Source organism: Garra rufa, chromosome 25 (assembly GCF_049309525.1).
Source record: "Garra rufa chromosome 25, GarRuf1.0, whole genome shotgun sequence".
Classification (NCBI taxonomy): domain Eukaryota; kingdom Metazoa; phylum Chordata; class Actinopteri; order Cypriniformes; family Cyprinidae; genus Garra; species Garra rufa.
The window spans coordinates 31,714,057-31,735,645 of NC_133385.1; the positions used below are offsets into that span (position 1 = coordinate 31,714,057).

At 39.4% G+C, this 21,589-nt stretch overlaps 2 protein-coding genes across 3 annotated transcripts in view; one reads left to right on the plus strand and one right to left on the minus strand.

Moving 5' to 3' along the window:
- Nucleotides 1–215: 215 nt before the first annotated feature.
- LOC141302181 (uncharacterized) lies at nt 216–3,354 on the plus strand. Its single transcript, XM_073832369.1, has 6 exons — nt 216–273; nt 370–554; nt 1,801–1,955; nt 2,119–2,582; nt 2,671–2,876; nt 2,964–3,354. The coding sequence occupies exons 1-6, from the start codon at nt 264–266 to the stop codon at nt 3,168–3,170; spliced, it is 1,227 nt and encodes a 408-aa protein (XP_073688470.1). The 5' UTR covers nt 216–263; the 3' UTR covers nt 3,171–3,354.
- A 1,352-nt stretch (nt 3,355–4,706) lies between these two features.
- ush1c (Usher syndrome 1C) overlaps nt 4,707–21,589 on the minus strand; it is a 36,372-nt gene continuing 19,489 nt past the window's right edge. The window contains exons 13-27 of one of the 2 annotated variants that reach the window (XM_073831783.1): nt 20,739–20,804; nt 20,380–20,525; nt 19,811–19,860; nt 19,485–19,649; nt 18,656–18,772; nt 17,914–18,555; nt 17,426–17,479; nt 16,855–16,968; nt 14,139–14,201; nt 10,900–10,941; nt 10,705–10,758; nt 10,513–10,612; nt 10,163–10,272; nt 6,153–6,208; nt 5,024–5,961 (exon numbers count right to left, since the gene is read on the minus strand). In XM_073831783.1, coding sequence (XP_073687884.1) covers nt 5,847–5,961; nt 6,153–6,208; nt 10,163–10,272; nt 10,513–10,612; nt 10,705–10,758; nt 10,900–10,941; nt 14,139–14,201; nt 16,855–16,968; nt 17,426–17,479; nt 17,914–18,555; nt 18,656–18,772; nt 19,485–19,649; nt 19,811–19,860; nt 20,380–20,525; nt 20,739–20,804 — 1,894 coding nt within the window. In that variant the 3' untranslated portion in view covers nt 5,024–5,846. Of the gene's footprint in view, nt 4,967–5,023; nt 5,962–6,152; nt 6,209–10,162; nt 10,273–10,512; nt 10,613–10,704; nt 10,759–10,899; nt 10,942–14,138; nt 14,202–16,854; nt 16,969–17,425; nt 17,480–17,913; nt 18,556–18,655; nt 18,773–19,484; nt 19,650–19,810; nt 19,861–20,077; nt 20,110–20,379; nt 20,526–20,738; nt 20,805–21,589 lie in introns of those variants that run through there. The other variant, XM_073831782.1, reaches the window with a different exon arrangement.

Below are 21,589 nucleotides of genomic sequence, written 5' to 3' on the forward strand. Positions count from 1 at the left end.
CCATCCATAATTAGAGTTAGCACTATTTAGGTGAAAAGTGATTACAGAGAACAATTGAATAAACATGACAAACAATTTTAAGGAGGTGCCACAGAGTATAAATTCCCCAAGCTGATACAGTCAATTACACTGCAAAGAAATTCAACTTACAGGTAACTTACTAGCCTCTCTCATCCATCTTTTTGAATGATTCTTGTCTCATAGTGTTTTGCTGTTTTCAGTATTTTTCAGGCACTTAAAGGACATTCCTTCACAGACGAAAAATGTCACAAGGTGGGTAAACATTTCTAAAGTTTTTTTTACTAATAAAAGTCTAACCTCCTTACATGTTTAATATTGTGAATAACAAACACATTTCTATTTCTACAGAACTTATGATCGCAAGTAGACCCGACTTTATTACGGAGCTTCTTCCATCTGCTCGGCGTACGGCTTTGCTCTATCATCTCTCTTACCTCAGCTTGGCTAAGTTCCCCAGTTTGGAAAGGATTCTCAGAGAACGTGCTCTTGAAACCCAGATTCTCTTTGGATCCTCTGAAGTTCTTCTGCTGAAGGTAAAGCTAGTGTTTTTAAGAAGTTTCTGTAACAGCAACCCACATCCAATACTCTACTAAATTTTGTGTTTCAAAAAGTTTTTGCATGGAGTAAAAGCTTGTTTGGAAGCTTAAGTATTGGTATCTGATTGACTAAATTGGTTTTGACCACCAGTGAGGTGCTGGAGAGCCACAGTCCTGAAGAGTTATGCTCCAACCTTGATAAAAACTCATCTGCCTGTAGCTTTCTAGTAACTCTACGCCTGTTTGTTTCACACATACTCCGTCTGCAGTGCGTTTGCAGTCCGTGAGCGTTACGTAGGCTATGCGGTGCAGAAGCAGCACGGACTCGTTTTGCTTTCACACAGGACGCGTTTGCAGTCCGTTCCTGATTCGCGGCTGTTTACCACAAACACAATATTTATCCGTTATTTTGATTTCAAATCCAAACGTGCTTTTTCAACATTGTGATCCTCTTTTTATCATAGTACACTAATACAATAACACTAGACATATTCACGTTTAAACTCAATAAATATAAAAAACGTATTATTCAATGCACTTGACTTCTAAATTTGTATATTAAGTTGCTCAAGCAAGTTGCAACACATATGAAACACAGCATAGGTAGGCTATAGCTTCCTTTTCTTATTGAAATTGGGCTATCACAAATATTTCAAATTAAAACTTACCACAGACAGAAACTGTCGGCTCTCGTGCCTTTCTTTCGCATTAAATCTTTATTAAAAACAATCCTTTAAAGAACTTTTCTACCTGGACAAGTGCATCTATTATGTTGCCTTGTTTATTTAAAACTGCACTTTTCCTTATTTTAAACCTAGCCAAAAAGCCACGTGTTGACTGTGAAACACAGTCGACTTCATTTATGCATTTATGGTATATTTCTGTGTCAATCCATGTTCATTTTTACAGCGAACAATGCGCTGTCACTTTAATTCAGAGCATGCAGCACAGCAAAAAATAGACTCTGTGCCGGGGTCGAAAAAAGGCACAACAACGGACTGCAAACGCGTCCTGTGTGAAAGCAAAACGAGTCTGCGCTGCTTCTAAACCGCATACGTAACGCACACGAACTGCATACGCACTGCAGTGAAACAGGCGTCAGACCTTGATTAGCTTGTGTGTTTGATTAGGGTTGGAGCTGAATTCTGCAGAACTATGGTTTTCCAGGACCGACGTTGACCACCACTGTTTTAAAGTATGAAACTTGTGGATTAATATTGTAAGTGTTTTTGCTGTCTTTCAGTGTGCTGCCACAAGTAAAAACCTGGTTTCCACACTTTTGCCTGGGCTGAAGGCTGCTGTTGAAAAGGATAAAAGCATTCTGGCCATTAAGTCCCTGGAAAAAGCAAGAGCATGGATCACTGAAATTGTTGACAAAGTGGAACAGATGGTGGACAGGTAAAATGTTGGAAAATGCTTTGAAATATTGCTAAAATGATAATGTTTGTAAGATTTGTTAAACATATTTGTCAACATATTATGAAACAGAATGTCACGATGCATTATCAAGAACATTTACTGTGTTTAACCTGATGATTAATCTGAAATCTATCATCATCAGATATGACAAACACAACCAAAGTGTGGCTTCATGCACCAGCGATGTGATCAAAGAAAAGTCTGAGACAGAAAAAAAGCTAAATGAGGTTAACGTGGCTATAAAAAAACTGGAGAATGATGTAAAACAAGACGAAGAGCAGCTGAAGCAAAACAGTGAAGAAATTAGAAGAATTGATGCAACGATGGCACAATTAAACCAAGAACTACAGGAGTGTATCAGACAGGCTTCTAGAAAACGTAGACGTCTGGGGTTCTTCACTGCCCTAGTGCCATTTGTTGGACCCTTAGTTAATGCAATTTTTGGAGCTAACATTGACGCCGGTCTGGCTGCAAAAATAAAAGCGCTCTCTGATCAATTGTCTCAACTCTCCACTGAGAAGTCAAAGCTGAGAAACAAGGAGTGGACCATCCACATCAGGTTGACTACTTTGCAGCTGAAGCTGGCGAGCCTGAAAATAGCAGAAGGTGAGATGCTTTCACTTAAAAGATCTCCAGTCGTGCTCAACGAATTTCATGATTCACATATAATGTCTGGTTTATATTGTTTATACAGGTATAATACCTGACCCTATCCATCTGAAGGATGTCCAAACCTGCCTCTCCCGAATCCAACAAATTCTGATTCAGATTATGAAGTTCTGGGAAACAGTGAGCGTGATGCTGGAGGCTCTCAAAGAAGAGACTTTTGCTAATGAACACTTCATCGAGGATAGCGAAATGAAGGAGATCTTTCTGGAATCTATCACTACAGCACAAAAGGTAACTTGTCCAGTTACAGGTTTACAGAAGTTTATTTCCTCTTCATTGCATTTTCTGTGTGGTTCATTTTCACCTCATATTTTTCAGCATTGGAAGCTCTTCGGTGAAGCCTGCCTGTATGCCAAAGGCATCTTTAGCTTGCAGAATAAGAGTGCGTATTTGTTCCTGGAGATCAGCCCGTCTTCACTGTCAGAAAAAGAATGGCAAAAACGGTATGACTCCGTCATTGTCGAGCTGAACAAAATAAGTCCTGATCCCTTTGCTTCAAAACCGACAGCTGCCATTGCTCAGTAATGTACTAGCTTAAGAAGTCTTTAGAGTACAAACAACCTACGCATCTATGTTTCAAGCTAACTGCTTTGAATAACATGTTTGTTATCTTATGCTGTTATAAAAATTCTTTATGTGGGTTAGTTTTTGGGGATTTTCATTTCTCTTATGCCATATCTCTGTGATTAAATTGCTTTGAATTTCAAAACTATAAATAGTATTGCTGTCTTTTTTCCAACTGAATAATATAGATGTATTGTGGATATGAATGCATTTCAGAGTATAACACAAGAAATCAAGACCATGAACTAAAGCATGAGAAACTAAAAACTGAACATATTTAAAACGCTAAATGGTTAAAAAGAAAACCTGGAATCATTCACTAAACAAGTACATTTCACACAATAATAACAATAGTAATAAGAGGGTAACACTTTATAATAACGTTCAGTTGTAAGTCATTTATAAGTGATTAGTTAATGATGAAATAATAATTTAAATGATTAATAAGTGATTATTAATTAATATTCAAGATATGAACTAAACCATTTTAAGACCCTTGATACGGATCAAGGACCAGCTTGTGTCAGCGCAAACTGTCTTTGGCTTTAAAATAGTACTGTCAGGATTACCTAAAGACATGTAGTGAAGACTAATTTTGCACCTGACCTTACTGAATATGCATTTGTAGGAGTTTTCCTTTCAGACACAAAATTTATGGAAGGAAAGTATTATAATGAATCATGTTAGAAAGAAGTTAAAAAGAAGTGGGCCCAAAATAGAGCCCTGAGGTACTCCATTAATAATAGGCGCTGAGGACAAGAAAAACGTAGCTAATGCTACAGAAAAGAACCTGTCTTCAAGATATGAACTAAACCATTTTAAGACATTACCCTTGATATGGATTGAGGGCCAGATTTACTAACAGCTTGAACCAGAGCAAACCGTCTTTGGCGTTAAAATAGTACTGTTCGGATTCCCTAAAGACGCGTAGTGAAGACTAATTTTGCGCCTGACCTTACGGAATATGCATTTGTAGGAGTTTCCCTTTCCGATGCAAAATTTATGGAAGGAAAGTTTTAAAATGAATCACGTTAGAAGTTAAAAAGAAGTGGGCCCAAAATAGAGCCCTGAGGTACTCCATTAATAATGGGTGCTGATGACAAGAAAAACTAAGCTAATGCTACAGTCTTTAAGATATTATGTTAACTTTCTTAAGACAGTACCCTTACTGAATAAATGTTATAAACGCCAAAGAAGAATATTATGATCAGCAGGATCAAAGGCAGCGGTAAGGTCTTTATAACACCAATGAATGACCAATACTGAGAAACTATAGAGTGGTTCAGTTTGGCCCTGCACTTGAATCCAATACAAGTGGTAGAGACTGAATTGAAATTACCTTATTACTGCCCTGATAGCCACTAACCATTTGACAGGTGTTGAAAATATTGTAAGTGAAAATGAGCCAATCAGGACAGCAGCTGAGGATGTCATCATCACAGCATATTGTGTATCCTTTTTATGGCTTGAAATGAAAAACTCAGTTTATAAACCATATTATAAGGCTTGAAAACAAAGCAAAAAAACATTTTTATTAATGCGTGTCTATTGTTTTACATACATACAACAATATAGCCTAAAGAGTGAATTATGCATTTCTAAAAATCATTTAAAAATCATGTGAATATCTGTATTTGCTTCATTTGCAACACAAATACAAAATTATTTGCTTTCTGCAAAATTACTACTAAGGAATGGCTCTTGATTCTCCCTGTGGTCCGTTGCACCGATGCAATAGTGGGTTTTAAAAGAATGTCCTGTAAAAAGAGTGACAAATATAATAATCAGATTAATCTGACAGATATGTAAAGGGTTAGTTCCTCCAAAATTGAAACTTAGCTCATAATTTACTCATCCTCCAGGCATCCTAGGTGTATACGACTTCCTTCTTTCAGACAAATGCAATCAGAGTTATATTAAAAATTATCCAGGCATTTCCAAGCTTTAGAATTGCATTTGCTTCCTTTGCTACTGTAAACAAATGTTGATTTGTGCAAGACTCACCGGCACACGCGTTTTGTTTTGGATTGATGAAGAGAAACACCCACGAATGTAATTCTAAAACTTGGAAATGCCAGCATAATTTTAATATAACTCATTGAATTCGTCTGAAAGAAGGAAGTCATATACACCTAGGATGCCTGGAAGGTGAGTAAACTATGGGCTAATTTTCATTTTTGGGTGAACTAACCCTTTAAGAGAGAGTTGGTATCACACATCCACACGAGGGTTGAAGAAAACACAATTGCACACATACTAAGAAAAAGGACTTTTGCATTTGCAATTGTGGTTCTGGGAAACCAATGACAGTATCTTGTCATGAATCCACACACAGTATTGCTATACACATTTATAGTAACATGCAGTAGCAAAAGGACAGATCAAAGCAGCAATAATCAATGCACGAGTCATGACATGTAACAGTCCCTTTGAACAACATCAATCAGAACGACTGCGCAGCCTTGTGAACAAGAGTATTGACTATTGCATTATTGAATCATTAGCACGCCAAATCCCCAACTGAAAACATCTGGGTGGGTTTCCAGATTGACAAAGAGATTGTCACATGTACATGATGCACACTGCAGAATGGTATGGATGGGTTTGGGGGGCTTTTTACCACTGGGTTAGTGGCGATCAGGTTGGGGGATGGGGGGTCCTCATCTGAAGGACGTAGCCCTGTCTGTACACAGGGGCACTGCCTTGGAAAACCTGTTTCTTTGCAGTGGGTCTGACTGATGCTGCTTTAGGGCTGAAGACATACAGCAGATGACAGGTTCACCACTGAGAGCCATTTACACCACTGATTGTTTTTTTCAATGGGGATAACGGAAACAGACCACATGATGCAAAATTCTATATTCAAGCAAACTGAATTTGGGGGCACTGGAGCTGTCATTGTGTGCGGTCAGATATTATTAGGAACAATGCAAATATACTTACACTTCATCTTCATATTCCTTTGGTGGAGACACAGAGATGACCAGGTCAATCCAGTCCTGTAAACGCATGCATTGAAAAATGTCAAGTTCATTTATTTTTTACATTTGACAGACACAACAGCACAATGTTCTTGCTGCATTCAGCTTCAAGCCTTCATCTATAATTGATGGCTCTTGCTGAAGAAATCATTATAGCAGCAGACCATGTGTGCTGGCTTGTGAATTTTGTGAAGAAAATATACAAACACAAAAATTAACTACAGAAATTATCCATTCTCATTTGCAATAGATTAATTTAACTTTCTAATACGGAAAATTATTGCATAACTACAGCCACTATTTCTGTAACAAATGTTACGGGAAATTGGCGTAATTCTGCCGAACTGATTTAATGCGGCATTTATGTAATGTCGAAATAACGTTTATTACTGTAATTGTGCAATTAAAACCTTAGAGATTCTACGCTGTGCTATTCATGCCATTGTTTTCTGAAATTATTCATTACTAGGTCAACGCTAATAACCATAATAAGATCCTTGTGCAGCTTTGTTATTGATGATCTCATGAGAAAATGTAACATTTAAGTGAATTTGTGGTCACTTCATACAATTTTTACAAAAAAAACTAAACGTAAAAGTCCACCCCTAAAAATACTCACACAATCAAACAATTCATACAGTTTTCCAAAACGTAAATTAGTCACCCAGGTGTGTGGATTCTAGGGCTGTCCCCGACTATGAATTTTCATAGTCAAATCAGAATTTTCGAATCTTTCTATAGTCGACCGATAGTCGAATCATCTAGGCTTATGTGCGTGTGTGAATGGGTTGGGAGGGGCACGACACTATAGAGGGTAAAACTATTTTTATTTTATTTTATAAGCGACCAAAACTGCCTGCCAACTGACAGACAAACTTATTTAGGTTTAAATAAAAACACAGAACGCGTCTTTTAGTTCTAAAAACGCGAGGCGCACAGCACTGCCTTTTTTGGTGACTTTTAATGAAAGAGCAGTGTGCTGCGGTTTTTTTATGTTGCTAAGCAACGACCAAAACAGCTGTCCTGTCAGTCAATTCAAAGGATTATAGCGCGAGCGCTCTAAAATCTTAGTTTTTTGCTGTTAAGTAAACTGTCATATTAGCAGAAACCCTAAATAATACAGCTCCGGGTTTCCCACGATAGACACCAAAGGTTTCTCCTCCATTTCTTGGAGTCTCCGGACTTTTTAAGCAACGGTAAACTTTCGCCATCACAACAGAAGGCCCGCCTCTCCATTCATTCGATTGGACAATGGAAAAGAACGCGAATGACGTTGGGCGTTTTTCCGCTCAGAGTTGATTTTTTTTTTCAACTTCAGGCGCTCAGAGCGCTCCTGCAAAACGCGAGGCGCAGCGCAGCAGGCGGCGAAAACGCGAGGCGCCGGGGCGCATAAACAGCGTGCAGAACGCTCACTGCCAACAGAAAACCATTCAAAAGAGGCGCCTCCAACTGCAAAAACGCGTTCGGTGTGATCGCCGCCATCCCTGCCGTCAAGATGGTCCTCATCTCGTCATGCATCAGGGAAAGTGAAAATTAAATTAGTCACAGGGGTGGTTGGATTTATTCACAAACACGTTAAAAATATTTATTGAACGCTTCTTTCTTTTCACTTTTGTTTTTACTGCATTATCATAATCATAATCGTACAAAACCAGTAGTTCTGTGTGAAATTTAGACATTGAGCACCCCCATATTGGCAAAATGGTATGATGCTCGTTTCACCCGCGAAGATTCGACTGTGAGATCGGTGGTCGAATCAGGCTCCGCATATCGATGCATCGAATCTTCGACTATTCGGGGACAGCCCTAGTGGATTCCTCTATAAAATTTTAAAGAACAATGAAAGAACACATGGGCTATGATAAAATGACTTAATAGAGATTACTATTCCAATATGATGTAAATTAATTTGTGTTCCTGGACCACAAAACCAGTCATAAGAGTCAATTTATTGAAATTGAGAAATTGAGGTTTACTTTATACCTTAAAGACTTTCTTTTCTGTAGCATTAGCTAAGTTTTTCTTGTCCTCAGCGTTTATTATTAATAAGTACCTCAGGGCTCTATTTTGGGCCCACTTCTTTTTAACTTCTTTTTAAAGGTCCCATATTGTACACATTTCTGGAGGTTTATTTTAGTTGTTGATGTCCTTAAGAATATATATTTGCGGTATAAGTGCCAAAATCCATCTCAATATATTTTTACAGCTCCTTTTTTAGGAGCTCTGTCAAAAATAGGTCGATTTTGGCCCACCTAATTAATATTCATGAGCCTCTCTTCTGATTGGCCTGTTGTTTTCTGAGTGACGCACAGCCAGGCCAACCACAGTTAACTACGGTCATGTATGCTTTAGCCGAGCCCAGAGCCATAGAGAGAGCCTAGCCTGCTGATACTCAACAGGATATTTCAGAATGATCATTAATGTTTTTTTCTTTTTCAAACACCGAATGCAGTAAGCTACATACCTGTTGCTTTAGTAAAGCCCCTTTCACAATGCGCGCTGATTCTGGAAAATTACGGAACGAGCGCTGTGTGAACAAAAGCCAGAACCATAAAGGCAGTCTTGTAGTGATGATGCATGTTATCATGTGACTCTTCACAACGAAAAAATACGTGCAAAGTGGAATGAAGTGGCGATCGGGCAGAGCCAGCTCCTCACTATCTGCGCTGAAGCACAGTTTGTTCAGGTTAGTTTCAGTTTAGTGAAACGTGTGTAATGTGACATTACATCTCACATCCAAACGTCACATGTCTTTATGGGTTGTGTGTAAAGCACGCACAGATTCCAGAAAACAACTGTGAATGAACCAAATCAAACAACTCCGGAACAAATCATGGGAAACATTATCCAGGTATTTACCGGAATCGCTGTGTGAAAGAGGCTGAAGTTGACGTGCCAGTGGTCTCTTATATTCACGTTGTTCTGAAGCCTGTGCAATGATGTAGTTTCGACATCTATCGACTGAACAGGGTTTCTCGACTTGTTTCCGTGTTGTTGTTGCTTAGCAATGTTATGGACGCGATATTGTCTGGGTTTGACAAAAGGAGGGTGGGACGGTGGTTGGTGCTGGGGTGGTGACTGAAGGCGGTGACTGAGTAGATCGGACGTCACATCTTGGCGGAAGTCACAGCGGCTCGTGAAAATGAACAGCTATTTTAAGCAGGCTGTGTGCAGTTTACTGTGGATTGACTGTTTTGAAACTCATATGGAGTTACATAGCCCCTAGACCTCAGTTATCATGAAAAAAGCCAGGAAATTTCGATTTTGACAATATAGGACCTTTAACTTCTAACGTAATTCATTTTAATACTTTCTTTCCATACATGTATTAAAATTAAAATTTATACATAATCTGAAAGCTAATAAATAAGCTTTCCATTGACGTATGGTTTGTTAGGACAATATTTGGCCGAGACACAACTATTTGAAAATGTCATCAAAATATTTAGATAATCGCTAAAGTTAAAAGTTAAAGTTGTCCAAATTAAGTTCTTAGCAATGCATATTGCTAAATTAAGTTTTGATATATTTATGGTAGGAAATTTACAAAATATCTTCATGGAACATGATCTTTAATTAATATTCTAATGGTTTTTGGTATAAAAGAAATATTGATCATTTTGACCCATGCAATGTATTTTTGACTACTGCTACAAATATACCTGTGCTACTTAAAACTAGATTTGTGGTCCAGGGTCACATATGGTAAGATCTTAGTTAGATATTAGTAGTGGATTTGCTGAAGGCCATCCAAGATGTAAATGAGTTTGTTTCTTCAGTGAATGGGTGGTGTGGATTACTTTTGGAATATTGTGATGTTTTTATCAGCTGTTTGGACTCTCGTTCTGAGGCACCCATTCACTGATAATGCAAACCATTTGGCTCCAATGAGCTGCATGGCCTTCTTCACTAATCTGTTCGAACAGATCATCTGATTTAAAAAGTGTTGTTTTATTGTAATGACGGTCGTACCCCTCCACTGTGCCAGGCCTGAGCCAGTGAGGTTTGTCCTTCAGCTAAAGTCACATCTGTCAGGATCTTTCCATTCACAGCCATGATCTCATCACCCGACACGACACCACCTGAGATAACATGGACAAAAAATAGGAGTAACAAATTGAACAAACTAGGTAATTTTCAAAACACAGCAACTAAATGTTCTAAACTAAATGAAGTCAATATAATCAACATCACTAATAAATGTAGAGAGCTAAACTGGATCTTTGCATGATAATATGTGGTGTTTGCAATGTTTTCTAGAACCTTGAAGTCAAAATAACCAACCCCTAAATCTCTATGATATGTTATTTATGATGACTCACCGTGTTTATCTGCCGCACCTCCTTCATAGATAGACGACACCACAATCTTTCCCAATGGGGAGTCTATTCCTCCCTCTATGGCCAGATCAAGCTTTCCTTCCTAAAGAATGTATAGAGAATAAAAAAATCTCTATTTCGTATTGTCCAGTGACATATGTTGCTCACATTTCTGTTTTTATTTTTCTAAATTACCTTCTTAATTCTCAAAAGTCGCACATCTCTGCCAGCTATCTGTTCAGCCGTGAACTGTTAAAACACACAGTTTAAGCAAACATGGTGAAATAAATATTCCACAGAGGAACATTCAGTGAGTGTGGAGTATCTGTTATACAATATAAAAATGGCAAATGGGCACGGAGAGAAACTGTTAATGTAGAGTTACAGTACCATAGCATATGGATCAAAATCATCCTCGTATTTCTGAAATCCCTACAAAACAAATCGGAAAAAGAGACAGTGGAGTGTATTATTCTTTAAAAATGTAACAATCTGAGGGCTCAGTTTAAGCAGAAACAAATGAGTGCTTATTGATTTCCAAGAAAAGACAAGTGAACACTATATATCTGGATAATTGTCATCTCTAATCCAAGTAATGGCAGCTTCTACTTACTCTTAATAAACTATTCAAGGCAAAGCTAGATCAGTGTTTAAAAACCAAGCTTCATTAAAGGTTAAACAAGTAAACAGAAAAAAAACAGTACAACACATTGCATTAATTACTCCAGTATTGTACTACATGGTACATTTATTAATACAGAGAAAGGATGTGTTTGCTTTGTTGGATCCATTGGTAGCTTTTCAGTTGGTGCTGGATATGCAGTGATGTTTATGCACAATATAAAGGTTCTTTCCCTTCTACTACACACTCAAAACCACTGGTCTTCCATCAAGACAAATAATCAACCAAGGTCTATCCCACAGAACCCACAAAATGTAAAAACTCAGACTCACACCGAGATGCCATTTGGTGCATATGCACTCTAATATTATATAACCTTCAGTTGGAGTCTCCCATTGGTCCAGCACATATGAAATCCACTTGAAGGCTGCTTTCACATCAAACAAGATGTATGATTGTAGCAAACAAGTATGATTGCATGGGAATAGGTAAGTGTGACTGAGGCTGAATTGTGATACTGTATATATCCACACTGTGAGACCAGTTCAGTGTCATGAAAAGGTGAAAATATAATGTCTTAACCAAAATAAGCACAATCATACACCTGATGTCCTTGAGTATGTAAAGAGATATGTATAACATAAAAGTTTAACACAAGAAAAGAAGTAGAAATTTTCCTAAGAACAGAATCAATTCTACACTACTCAGTTACGTAACCTCAGTTCCCTTTCGATATGGTTAATTCGCATTGGATCAGTTGCTGATGCGTTGGGAAGAGCAATCCAATAGTGCTATTCTACAAGTGCAGAATAAGGAACATGTCCTGCGATCCCAGCCTATGGGCACTCAGTAATGAGGGTGCTATACAAGCTGCCAAAATACATACTGGGGAAGGATTGCAAGAAGAGTCCGTTTTTAGGCTAACAAGGCCAAAACTTGTCATGCCGTATAGACCTCAGAGGGGTCAAAGAAGGCTAAGCAGACCAGATCTGTGCTTGAAGAGCATGGATGTCTAAATTATAGAACCTATTATCTAACAGGACAGCCTCTGGTTCGTAACTGGCAGCCCTTTAAGTGTGGTCTCCTGCCCGCCCCCCTTCTGTTCAGTTCCATTAACACAGGTGAGGGCAGTTGAGGCTGAGGAGTGGACACGAACCAAGTAGGGTGACAAGGCCAAAATCCTCATGCTGTATAGACCTCAGAGGTGTCAAAGAAGCCACATCAGACCAGACCTGTGTTTGAAGAGCAGGGATGTCTAAGTTATAGAAGCTGGCAAAGGTGGATGGTGAAGACCTGATGGCCATAAACACAAATCACTAATGGATTCCCTGCCTGAACAAACCCAAGAGGAGGCCATTCCCTTGGTGGAGTGCACCCTCTGATAAATTATAGTACCTGGCAAAGGTGGATGGCGAGGACCAGCCGGGCATCACACAGATGCCACTAATGGATACCCTGCCTGACCAAACCCAAGAGGATGCCATTCCCGTGGTGGAGTGCGCCCTCACTCTGATACAGCACTGTAGTCACAAGAAGGTGCAGGCAAGAGCTTTTGTATCAACTACTCAACAGGACAGTAACTTGCAGCCCTTTAAGTGCGGCCTCCTGGGTGTCCCCCTTCTGTTCAGTGCCGTCAATAGAGGTGATGGCGGTTGAGGCTAAAGACTGGATTCGGGTCAAGTAGGGGGCACCTCACGACTTCACTGTTCACTGTTAAGACCTGGAAAGAATGGGGCAGATCTCTGGTGGGGGCTCACTTGCAGTGCTCGGCTACAGGAACCACTTGTCAAAGCAGCTATGGGCGGCCTCTTCTGGGGCCAATGACTTTAAACCAAGCTCTTCAACAGCCTTGGTGAGGATACAGATGAGTTCGGCATTCAAACCTGGTCTGGTGTCACATGGCTCTGTAGGCGGCAATGGAGAAGAGTCTGACCACTCCCTCACATCAGAAGCTACCAATGATATGGTTTCATCAGCGAAATTCTCCTTGGAACCTCCAAAAAGGCTGAACCACTTGCACCTGATGAGGGGCGCTGGTCCTTGTGGGAAAAGAGCACTGGAGAATCCTCTCACTGTGGGGAGAGTGAGGCACATGGGATCTGGGCTGATGTGAACTCATTTGGATCCACCTGCTCAGCCACGTAACTCCTCAATTTCTTCCTCTGGGGCTACCAAGAGGAAGAGAATGGGGAAGCATGAGGGACGGGATCACAATCTTATAAGAAAGTGATTCACAAGCGCAAAGTGAGACTCATGCTCTTGAAATGAAAGCAGTTTGTCTCAGTGAGCATGGCACTTCACTAGTAAGTGCAAATGCACTCAGAGTGCTCATCCAAGGGATGCAGGGGTGCCCTGTATGAGCCACGTTTGTTCCGTGACATCTTGCAACAATATGCTCTTTTAGAGCGAATTTTTACTTTTAGAGACTATGCTCCAATAGTCTCACCAGAGAGAAACACTGTTCTCAGCTGAGACTACTGTCAGCTCCCTAATCCACTTCTGGGGCTCTAGCAATCAGAACCAACTTTTGATTTCGTTAACTTGCCCATCTGTTCATGCAGAAACAGACTTCAGTATTTCTGAGAAATCGAGTTTCCCCAAAGCATCAACAACTGACGCAATGCGAGTGAACTGTGTCAAATAGGAACTAGTTTTAAATTAACTCAAGGATACTGTGGCACTGTGAGAGGGTGTGTCATCAAGTGTCTCTTTTGTTGGTGTGTGTGGAGAGAAGCTGGATCAGTTTTTCCTCTGTTGTAACTTTTGGCTTTTGTCCATTATTTAAAAAAAAAGACTTGTAGCTTGACCTCAGCCTGGACTCGATTTGTTAAGCAACCCACACTTTGGTGATACCCTACCTCTCACAATGCCACAATACATTTTACCAATATCCCCCAGAGAAATATTGCTAGAAGTGTAGTACACACTTCACATGCAGATGTACACACTCAGACAAGAGTGTTGAGAGAGAGGAGGAGTTGTAACACAAAGTAATGACGACAGTTACTTGTTTCTTGTTGGATTTAAAGGACGTGTTGTACGTGACCATCCGTTTGAGCATCTCTGGGGGCTGAAACACACACAATTATGACTGACTCTAAAAAACACAGCACAATAACACACACACACACACACACACACACTAAAATAATCTCATTACATGTAGGCATTGGATGATAACTGGTTTCAAGGTTGAAAAAGTCACGGTTTCAAAACCGCAAAGAAAAAAAGTTATACCGTTCCTACGATATGTGGATTTTTGTGTTGTCAAAGTGAAAGCGCAGGACTCCTTACTAGGTTGTGTGTGTGCGTACCTGCAGCGAAAACAATCCAGCCCCTCCCCCAGCGGTTAGTGCTGGTAGGCGCGTGTCTGTGATTGTGCACGTGGTCAGTGCACTCAGCAGTAATATAAGTTCAGGATGGCCGAAGGAGGTGAACCCCCACAACTTTTCCCCCCGTCAAAAAAGAGCAAGTCAGCAGTGTGGGAATTTTTTTGGGTACCGCAAAAATTCTGACGGCCACGGTTTGGAAGAGGAAGGTCAACCGACATCATGTTTAAAAAGAGTCGCTGGCTAATTAATAAACATTAGCTAACATCAACTGATTTCCTCTTGCACGTTACTTTACAGAGTGGGGAATAGCAGACTATATGTACTAACGTTACGTTTCTGTGATTGAACATTAGTACAACAATTAAGTTAAGGTGAAATCACGTCTTTGCTTTTAAGCCTTCTGCCACGTTAAAGGTGCAGTTTGTAGATTTTTGCGGCATCTAGCGGCGAGGTTGTGAATTGCAACAGTCCACCGCTCACCCCTCCCTTTACAGAACTACGGAAGCCGATACAGGATTAAAATCTCGCCGTTTTTGACAGCAACGAATAGTGAGATTTTTTTAAAACGTAATTTAAGGAATTATATTTACTTAATCATTTAATAAAACAATGTTATTGTGAATATTACTGTTACTTGTTCATCATTGTGTGTTTTTTCGCAAACTGAAGTTAATAAAAACATAATGGTTCATTAAGTAAGGTCTTTATGCACCCCTGAAAACAGTTATGTATATTATATTGCACCTCTGTCTAGAGATCATCTTAAATATTACACAGTGCACCTTTAACATCTTTTCAAAATCACGGCATTAAAAAAAAAAAAAAAACTTGCTGGCTCTCATGTGTCTTTGAGTGTTTGTTTGTTTTTGGAACTGTCAGTGTCACTAATGGTAATATTTTTGTTTTGATTAGTGGTTGCATTTTTTCCATTTAGAAGGATTTGTTTTTTAAAATTTGTATTTATGTTTATTGATGTGGATTATTGTTGAGCTGCAGGTTTAGGCTCACACAATTGCCTGCAATTTAATTTAATTAAGAAGATTCAATTATTTATTTTAATTATTTTGCCTGATGTTCAATGTTACAAAATGTTCTATATGTTTCCTAAAATAAAATATACTGTGTTCAGAAAAAAAAAAAAAAAAAAGTTTTTTTTTTACCCAGACATTTAAATATAACATTGTAGAGCAGTAATTAAAATACCGTGATACCGTGAAACCGTGATATTTTTATCCAAGGTTATCATACCGTCAGAATCTTATACCAGCCCATGCCTAATTACATGCCATATAAGGTTTGCCTCAGCATGGCAAATAGGTAATCTGTAAACTTTGTGAACTACAAACTACAAATACACTGACTGCTTGACTGCACTGATGTTCTATTACATAGAGTGTGGTTAAGAAGGGTGAGGTAATAAGAGACAGAAAAATTTGAGAGAAATGACACCTGGTTCTTTAGATAAGAGTGAACAAATAAGACAGATCATTAGGCTTTTGCCACTGTTACAGTATTTTTTAAAAACGCTAGGACACATTTCTCAAAACTTTGGTCACTTTTTCAAAACTCTTCACAGAGTTCCAACTTTCAGCTTGACACAGCAGCATTTCAAAAGATTTTTATATCTAATATACACTAAAACTACCAAAACACTTCATAAATCAAATCAAGTTATTCTTTTATAACAATAGCAAAGGATGACAATTCATATAATTTAAACAAAATTTAGTCATTGAATGCTTTTTGTGCCAAAGCAAAGGAAAATTACCCATAGTTTAGATACCTGTTGTGCTCACTATGTAAAGAGTTTTAAAAATCTGTCCTAAGAATTGAGAAAATGACAAGCTGTAATCAAATTCCTAACCCTGACCCTTAGCAAACAACTTAATATTAAATAAGGGCTAAAATCTCTAGGCAGAAAGGTCTTCTCCTTTCTTGCCCTTCTTGTTACCCTTCTAAAATAACCACAGAATTGGCAAGCACCCATTCATTTAATTAATGAGGCATAAGGACAGGGCAAAGCGATTCGCTTCCTTTGTGATCTGATGGAGCAAGACTGGCTGTCTGATGTAGGAAGGGGTAGGTCTAGGTCTGTCAGGTTGATCAATCAAAAACATTTTAATGCTGAAAGCCTCATTGTGTACGCAGATGAAAAAAATGATCTCTCTTTTCACCTCTCTCTCCTTCTGTCCTTTTTTTCCCACCTTTTTAATCAGTGCAATCAGTAAAAGCCACATTTATTTGGTCCTCTAGTTTGAAAAACTCATTATAATCAATGAGTCAAACAGCAATTGGCACAACAATCAAACCAATGAGTCAAAGTCATAAAAATCCAGTAGCTTATGCATGCATCATCACTGCACACATACACATGGGTACTTGAAATCCTACCATGGTCTCAGAGCGAAGAGTGGGTCTATGTAAGGTCTGACTCGGTAGCATGACGGGTTTGGACATGACAGGGTTGATCTGCCTTCGCTGGTTTGGAGGGCTGGGGGCAATTTGCTATGTAGAGGTTAGCAGTAAGGAACACAAACTTAAGGTCAGGGCATGATATACCGTCAAGAGTTACGCAATCTAAACCACACAACACAAAAGACTTTAGCAACTTTTCATACAGAACAAATACTAAATTGCAGCTTTCATGTTCCACAAAAAAAAAAAAAAACGAGTTTCATGCAAAATGTCACTCCTTTGTCAACACGTATTGGTCATTTATGAAATGGTACCACCCCAGTGACAGTTTGGTACCCTATTTTTTTGAGATTGTACAAGATGTGGCAACTATGGGGTGTCAGAGTAATCTCCTGATATAAGCATGGACAGCTGTTGGAAGATGTTTCCTCTGCAGGGAATGCCAGTTTGCATTAAGCTGTTACACAAGAGTGGCAAGTCTGATTTGTGCTAAAAATGGAGCGGAAGGCCCAGAGCAGCATGTATCATTTACAAATTGAGGACTCACCAGTGGATTATTAGATGTGGATATTCTGCTAGCATGAGATGTGTTTCTCATCACCTGGGCCACAAAGATAAAGTTTTCAACATTCTAACAATGATAGTTTGTTAGCCTTGCAAAACACCACACTTAAGGCATGCATTGTGTGGGCATGTACAACAAGGGTGTACAAACTCAGTCTTGGAGGGCCGATGTCCTACAGAAATTACCTCCAGCCCTAATTAAACACACCTGAATCAGCTAATCAAGGTCTCACTAAGGATGCTAGAAGCTTCCAGGCAGGTGCGTTGAGGCAATTTGGTGCTAAACTCTGCAGGACATCGACCCTCCAGAGCATCCTTGATGTACAACATAAGAGGTGGGTAAAAACAGTTAGGTTGCAGTGTTCACTTCAATGAAGACAGCAATATTCATGTGTCATTAAATCTATTTTGGAATATAATTCAAACTCTCACACTGAATCTCACACTGCAAAACATGTAAATTATGCTAACCATCAAGTTGTGGTCAGCCTTTGGGCTGGATGGGCGTGAGAGATCACTGGGAATGGTGGAGTGAAAGCCCCCTCTCTGTCGGTAACCATTGTCCCCAAACCTGCTTCCCTGTTCGGATAAGCTTGGGGAGCGGGGATAGTTGGACGACCCTACATGGTACTTGTCCTCCATGTGCAGGGGTGGAGGAGGTGGTGGAGGAGGAGGCGGTGGTGGTGGAGGGGGAGGTGGCGGTGGTGGAGGAGGTGGCTGAGATGAAGACATACCCCTGGAGGAGAATAGTGGGGCGGCAGGGGGTGGCCGGCTACGACCTATTGTGGAAGGGGGTACTCTTGTGGACAGTGGGGAAGGTGGGCGTTGAGGGGCTGGTCTAGGACTGGGTTGCATTTGAAGCTGTGATCTTGGAGATGGAGGACGATGACTGGATGTGTGGTAAAGTCGGGGTGAGGGTGGAGGGAGTGGTAAGGGAGGGGGAGCTTGGTTTGATGTGGGTGGAGTTGGGGCTAGCCTTTTCAAAGGTTGCCTTAGACTCTGGTCCACATCATCTAAGTTGATGTCATCAAGGTCAGTAGTGGCCAAGGTCATGCCTCCAGGGAACCTCCGATTGGTGGGACCAGTTGACACAGGGGAACGGGTTGGAGACATCTGAAGGTACATTTTACTTGCTTAGAACTTTGAATGAACAAACTATGAACTAGAAGACAACATACATCAGGATACTTAGGTGAAACTTGATAGAGTTTACCTCTGGAGAATCATTTTCGACTGAGGAGATCTGCTCTAGTCTGGTTTGACAGAGCCTCTCCACCCAATGTTGCACCTTCTCTGACTCTTCCAGATCTTCCCTCTCAGTTTCTGACACCTGGTTTAATTAGTAAAGCCACACCCAAACATGGAAACTCTGATATACCAATGAGAACTTGTTGAAATGCTATTGGAGAGGGTACAACTGTTCACACCCTGTTGAAAAACAGCATATGCAGGTTAGTTATGTTTTGAAGCACAGTAGCTGGTTTGAGCTGGTTTAAGATGGTCCTTAGTTGGTCATGAGCTGGTTTAATCTGGTCAGGTGCCAGTCCTAAACTGGGCAACGTCAGTCCTAGAGTGCTGCTGTCCTGCAGAGTTTATCTCCAACCCTAATCAAACACACTTAAACCAACTAATCAAGGTCTTCAGAATTACTAGAATTACTGAGCTACAGGCAAGTTTTTTTAGGGTTGGAGCTAAACTCTGCATGACATCGGCATTACAGGACTGACGTTGCCTATCCCTGTCCTAAGCAATTAGCTCCTGCTCAGGACCAGCTCATAACCAGTATATATCCAGTTCAGGACTATCTTAAACCAGCTCATGACCAACTAAGGACCATCTTAAATCAGGTCAAACTAGCTGCCATGCTTCAAAACATACCTAACCAGCACATGTTTTTTTTTTCAACAGGGCATGGGTATATTCAACTAATTAAGGTCAAGTGCCAAAGAGACTGAATACAAATACACACAATTAAACAAGAACAAGGAGTACAATCTGAGTCAGAAAATCCTATTGTAACCTCGCTGGAAGAAGTCTGATACCTCTTGCAGAAGTCTGCTGATTTTCATCTGCTTCTCCCGCTCAAGTATCTCTTCCTTCTCTTTTGCCAGTTTCAGCTCAAACTCCATTTCTTTCTTGTTCTTTTTCTCAGCTGTGAGAGTGTCAGTCTTGGACATCTTCTTCTTCTTTTTGGTCTCTTTTCCTTTCTAAATATCCAAAGTGATTTGAGAACACCTGATGGACTTTTCACCAAGGTTATCCCGAATACCATGCAAACCATAACTCCAGGCATATCTCCAAGATGAACAATATATTTCATAGTTCTAGCACACCAAACCAGCACAACATGCTTGCACACACAATGTACCTTTTTGAGTGTAGGCAACTTTCCTTCGTAACGGTAGAACCAACCGAACGCTAAGAGAGCATGAATAATACATTAAGTCCCATGCAAAAACTCAACCATGATATTGTGTAATCTGCAGATTCATCCATCTGAAAGCTACCAAAAGATCCAACCAAACAAAATAACAAGGAAAATAGTCAACATGCAGTTGAAGTGTCTTGAAAAAGGGTCAGTTTGTTCAAGGGAGTCTTTTTTTTGTCTGTAATGCCAACTGAGTTCTTCACTTACTTCTTCAGTCTCTTCTTCATAGTACTCAGCAGCTGATGAAACCAGGAATTGATAGACACGGCACAACAAAAAGGCAAAAGATCAGACAGAAAGACAAAGATCACACAAAGAGATGATGCATTTCCAACATAAATGCATATCTGTTCATGCAGAAAAGGAGTAACATCAATGCAAATTGCATTATGGGTAAATTTTGAAAAAGGGTAACAGTTTGTTTGATCTTTAAAGAATAGTGTAGCTCTACTGAGGGCTTTCAAAGTTCATGCACTAGAGATGTTTTGAAGGATTTGAAGTAAACTTACTGGAGGTTTTGGGTTTGGGTGAAGGTGTTTTACGTGCAGGTGGTGGAGGTGAAGGAGAGGGGGCCGGAGAAGGAGATTTGGATTTTTCTTTGGAACCCCAATCTTCTTCCCACTCTTTGTGGTGCTTCTTTTCTGCAGCTTCAATTCTGACAAACACATGACACATATACGTACATTAAACTGAACACATTTCCACTGGAAATAAAAGTGGTGAAAAAAGTGCCCTAGGACTTATAGAACAGACTGTGCTTCCATTCCTCACAGCATTGCTTTCATCAACATCAATTTGCTCTGCTCTGCTTTCTGAGGATTTTTTACTTTGAAGATAATTTTGCTTGGCTATGTTTCACAAGTGTCACCTCTCCATCTCTTTGCGATAGCGTTCTTCTTCCTCTGCAGTCTTCTGCGATATCTCCATCTTTCTCCTGCAAAATATTGCACATGTAAAACAATAAAAATATTAAGCAGATTTCATAAAGGAATTTAATTTTTCATCAGCAGTTATCAGACAAAGAGATAGTGCCTGATTAATTAATTATTAATATATTTATACAACTCAAACATGATATACTATAGCATACTGTAATTATAATGGAATTTATCTACAAAAGTAGATATTTAGGCACATTTAAGCATATTTTAAAATGTAAAGATGTCTGTTGATAGCCAGAACCAATATAACATGTGACCCTGGACCACAGAAGTAGTCTTTAGCAGCATGGGTATATTTGTAGCAATAGCAAAAAAAACATTGTATGGGTCAAAATTATCGATTTTTTTATGCCAAAAAACATTAGGGTATTAAGTAAAGATCATGTTCTATTAATATATATTGTACATTTCTACTGTAAATATATCAAAACTTAATTTTTGATTAGTAGTATGCATTGCTAAGAACTTCATTAAGGCAATTTTCTCAATCTTTTGATTTGTTTGCACCCTCAGATTCCAGATTTTCAAATAGTTGTATGTCGGCCAAATATTGTGCCACCCTAACAAACCATACATCAGTGGAAGCTTATTAAATCATCTTTCAGATGATGTATAAATCTCAATTTCAAAAAAATTGACCCTTGTGACTGGTTTTGTGGTCCAGGGTCACAAATGCATATTCATTTTTGTTTTTTATAATAAATTATTATTATTATTTTTATTTCAAGTTGAAGAAAAATGGCATAAATGTAGTGTAAATTAGGGTTTAAGGGTTTGT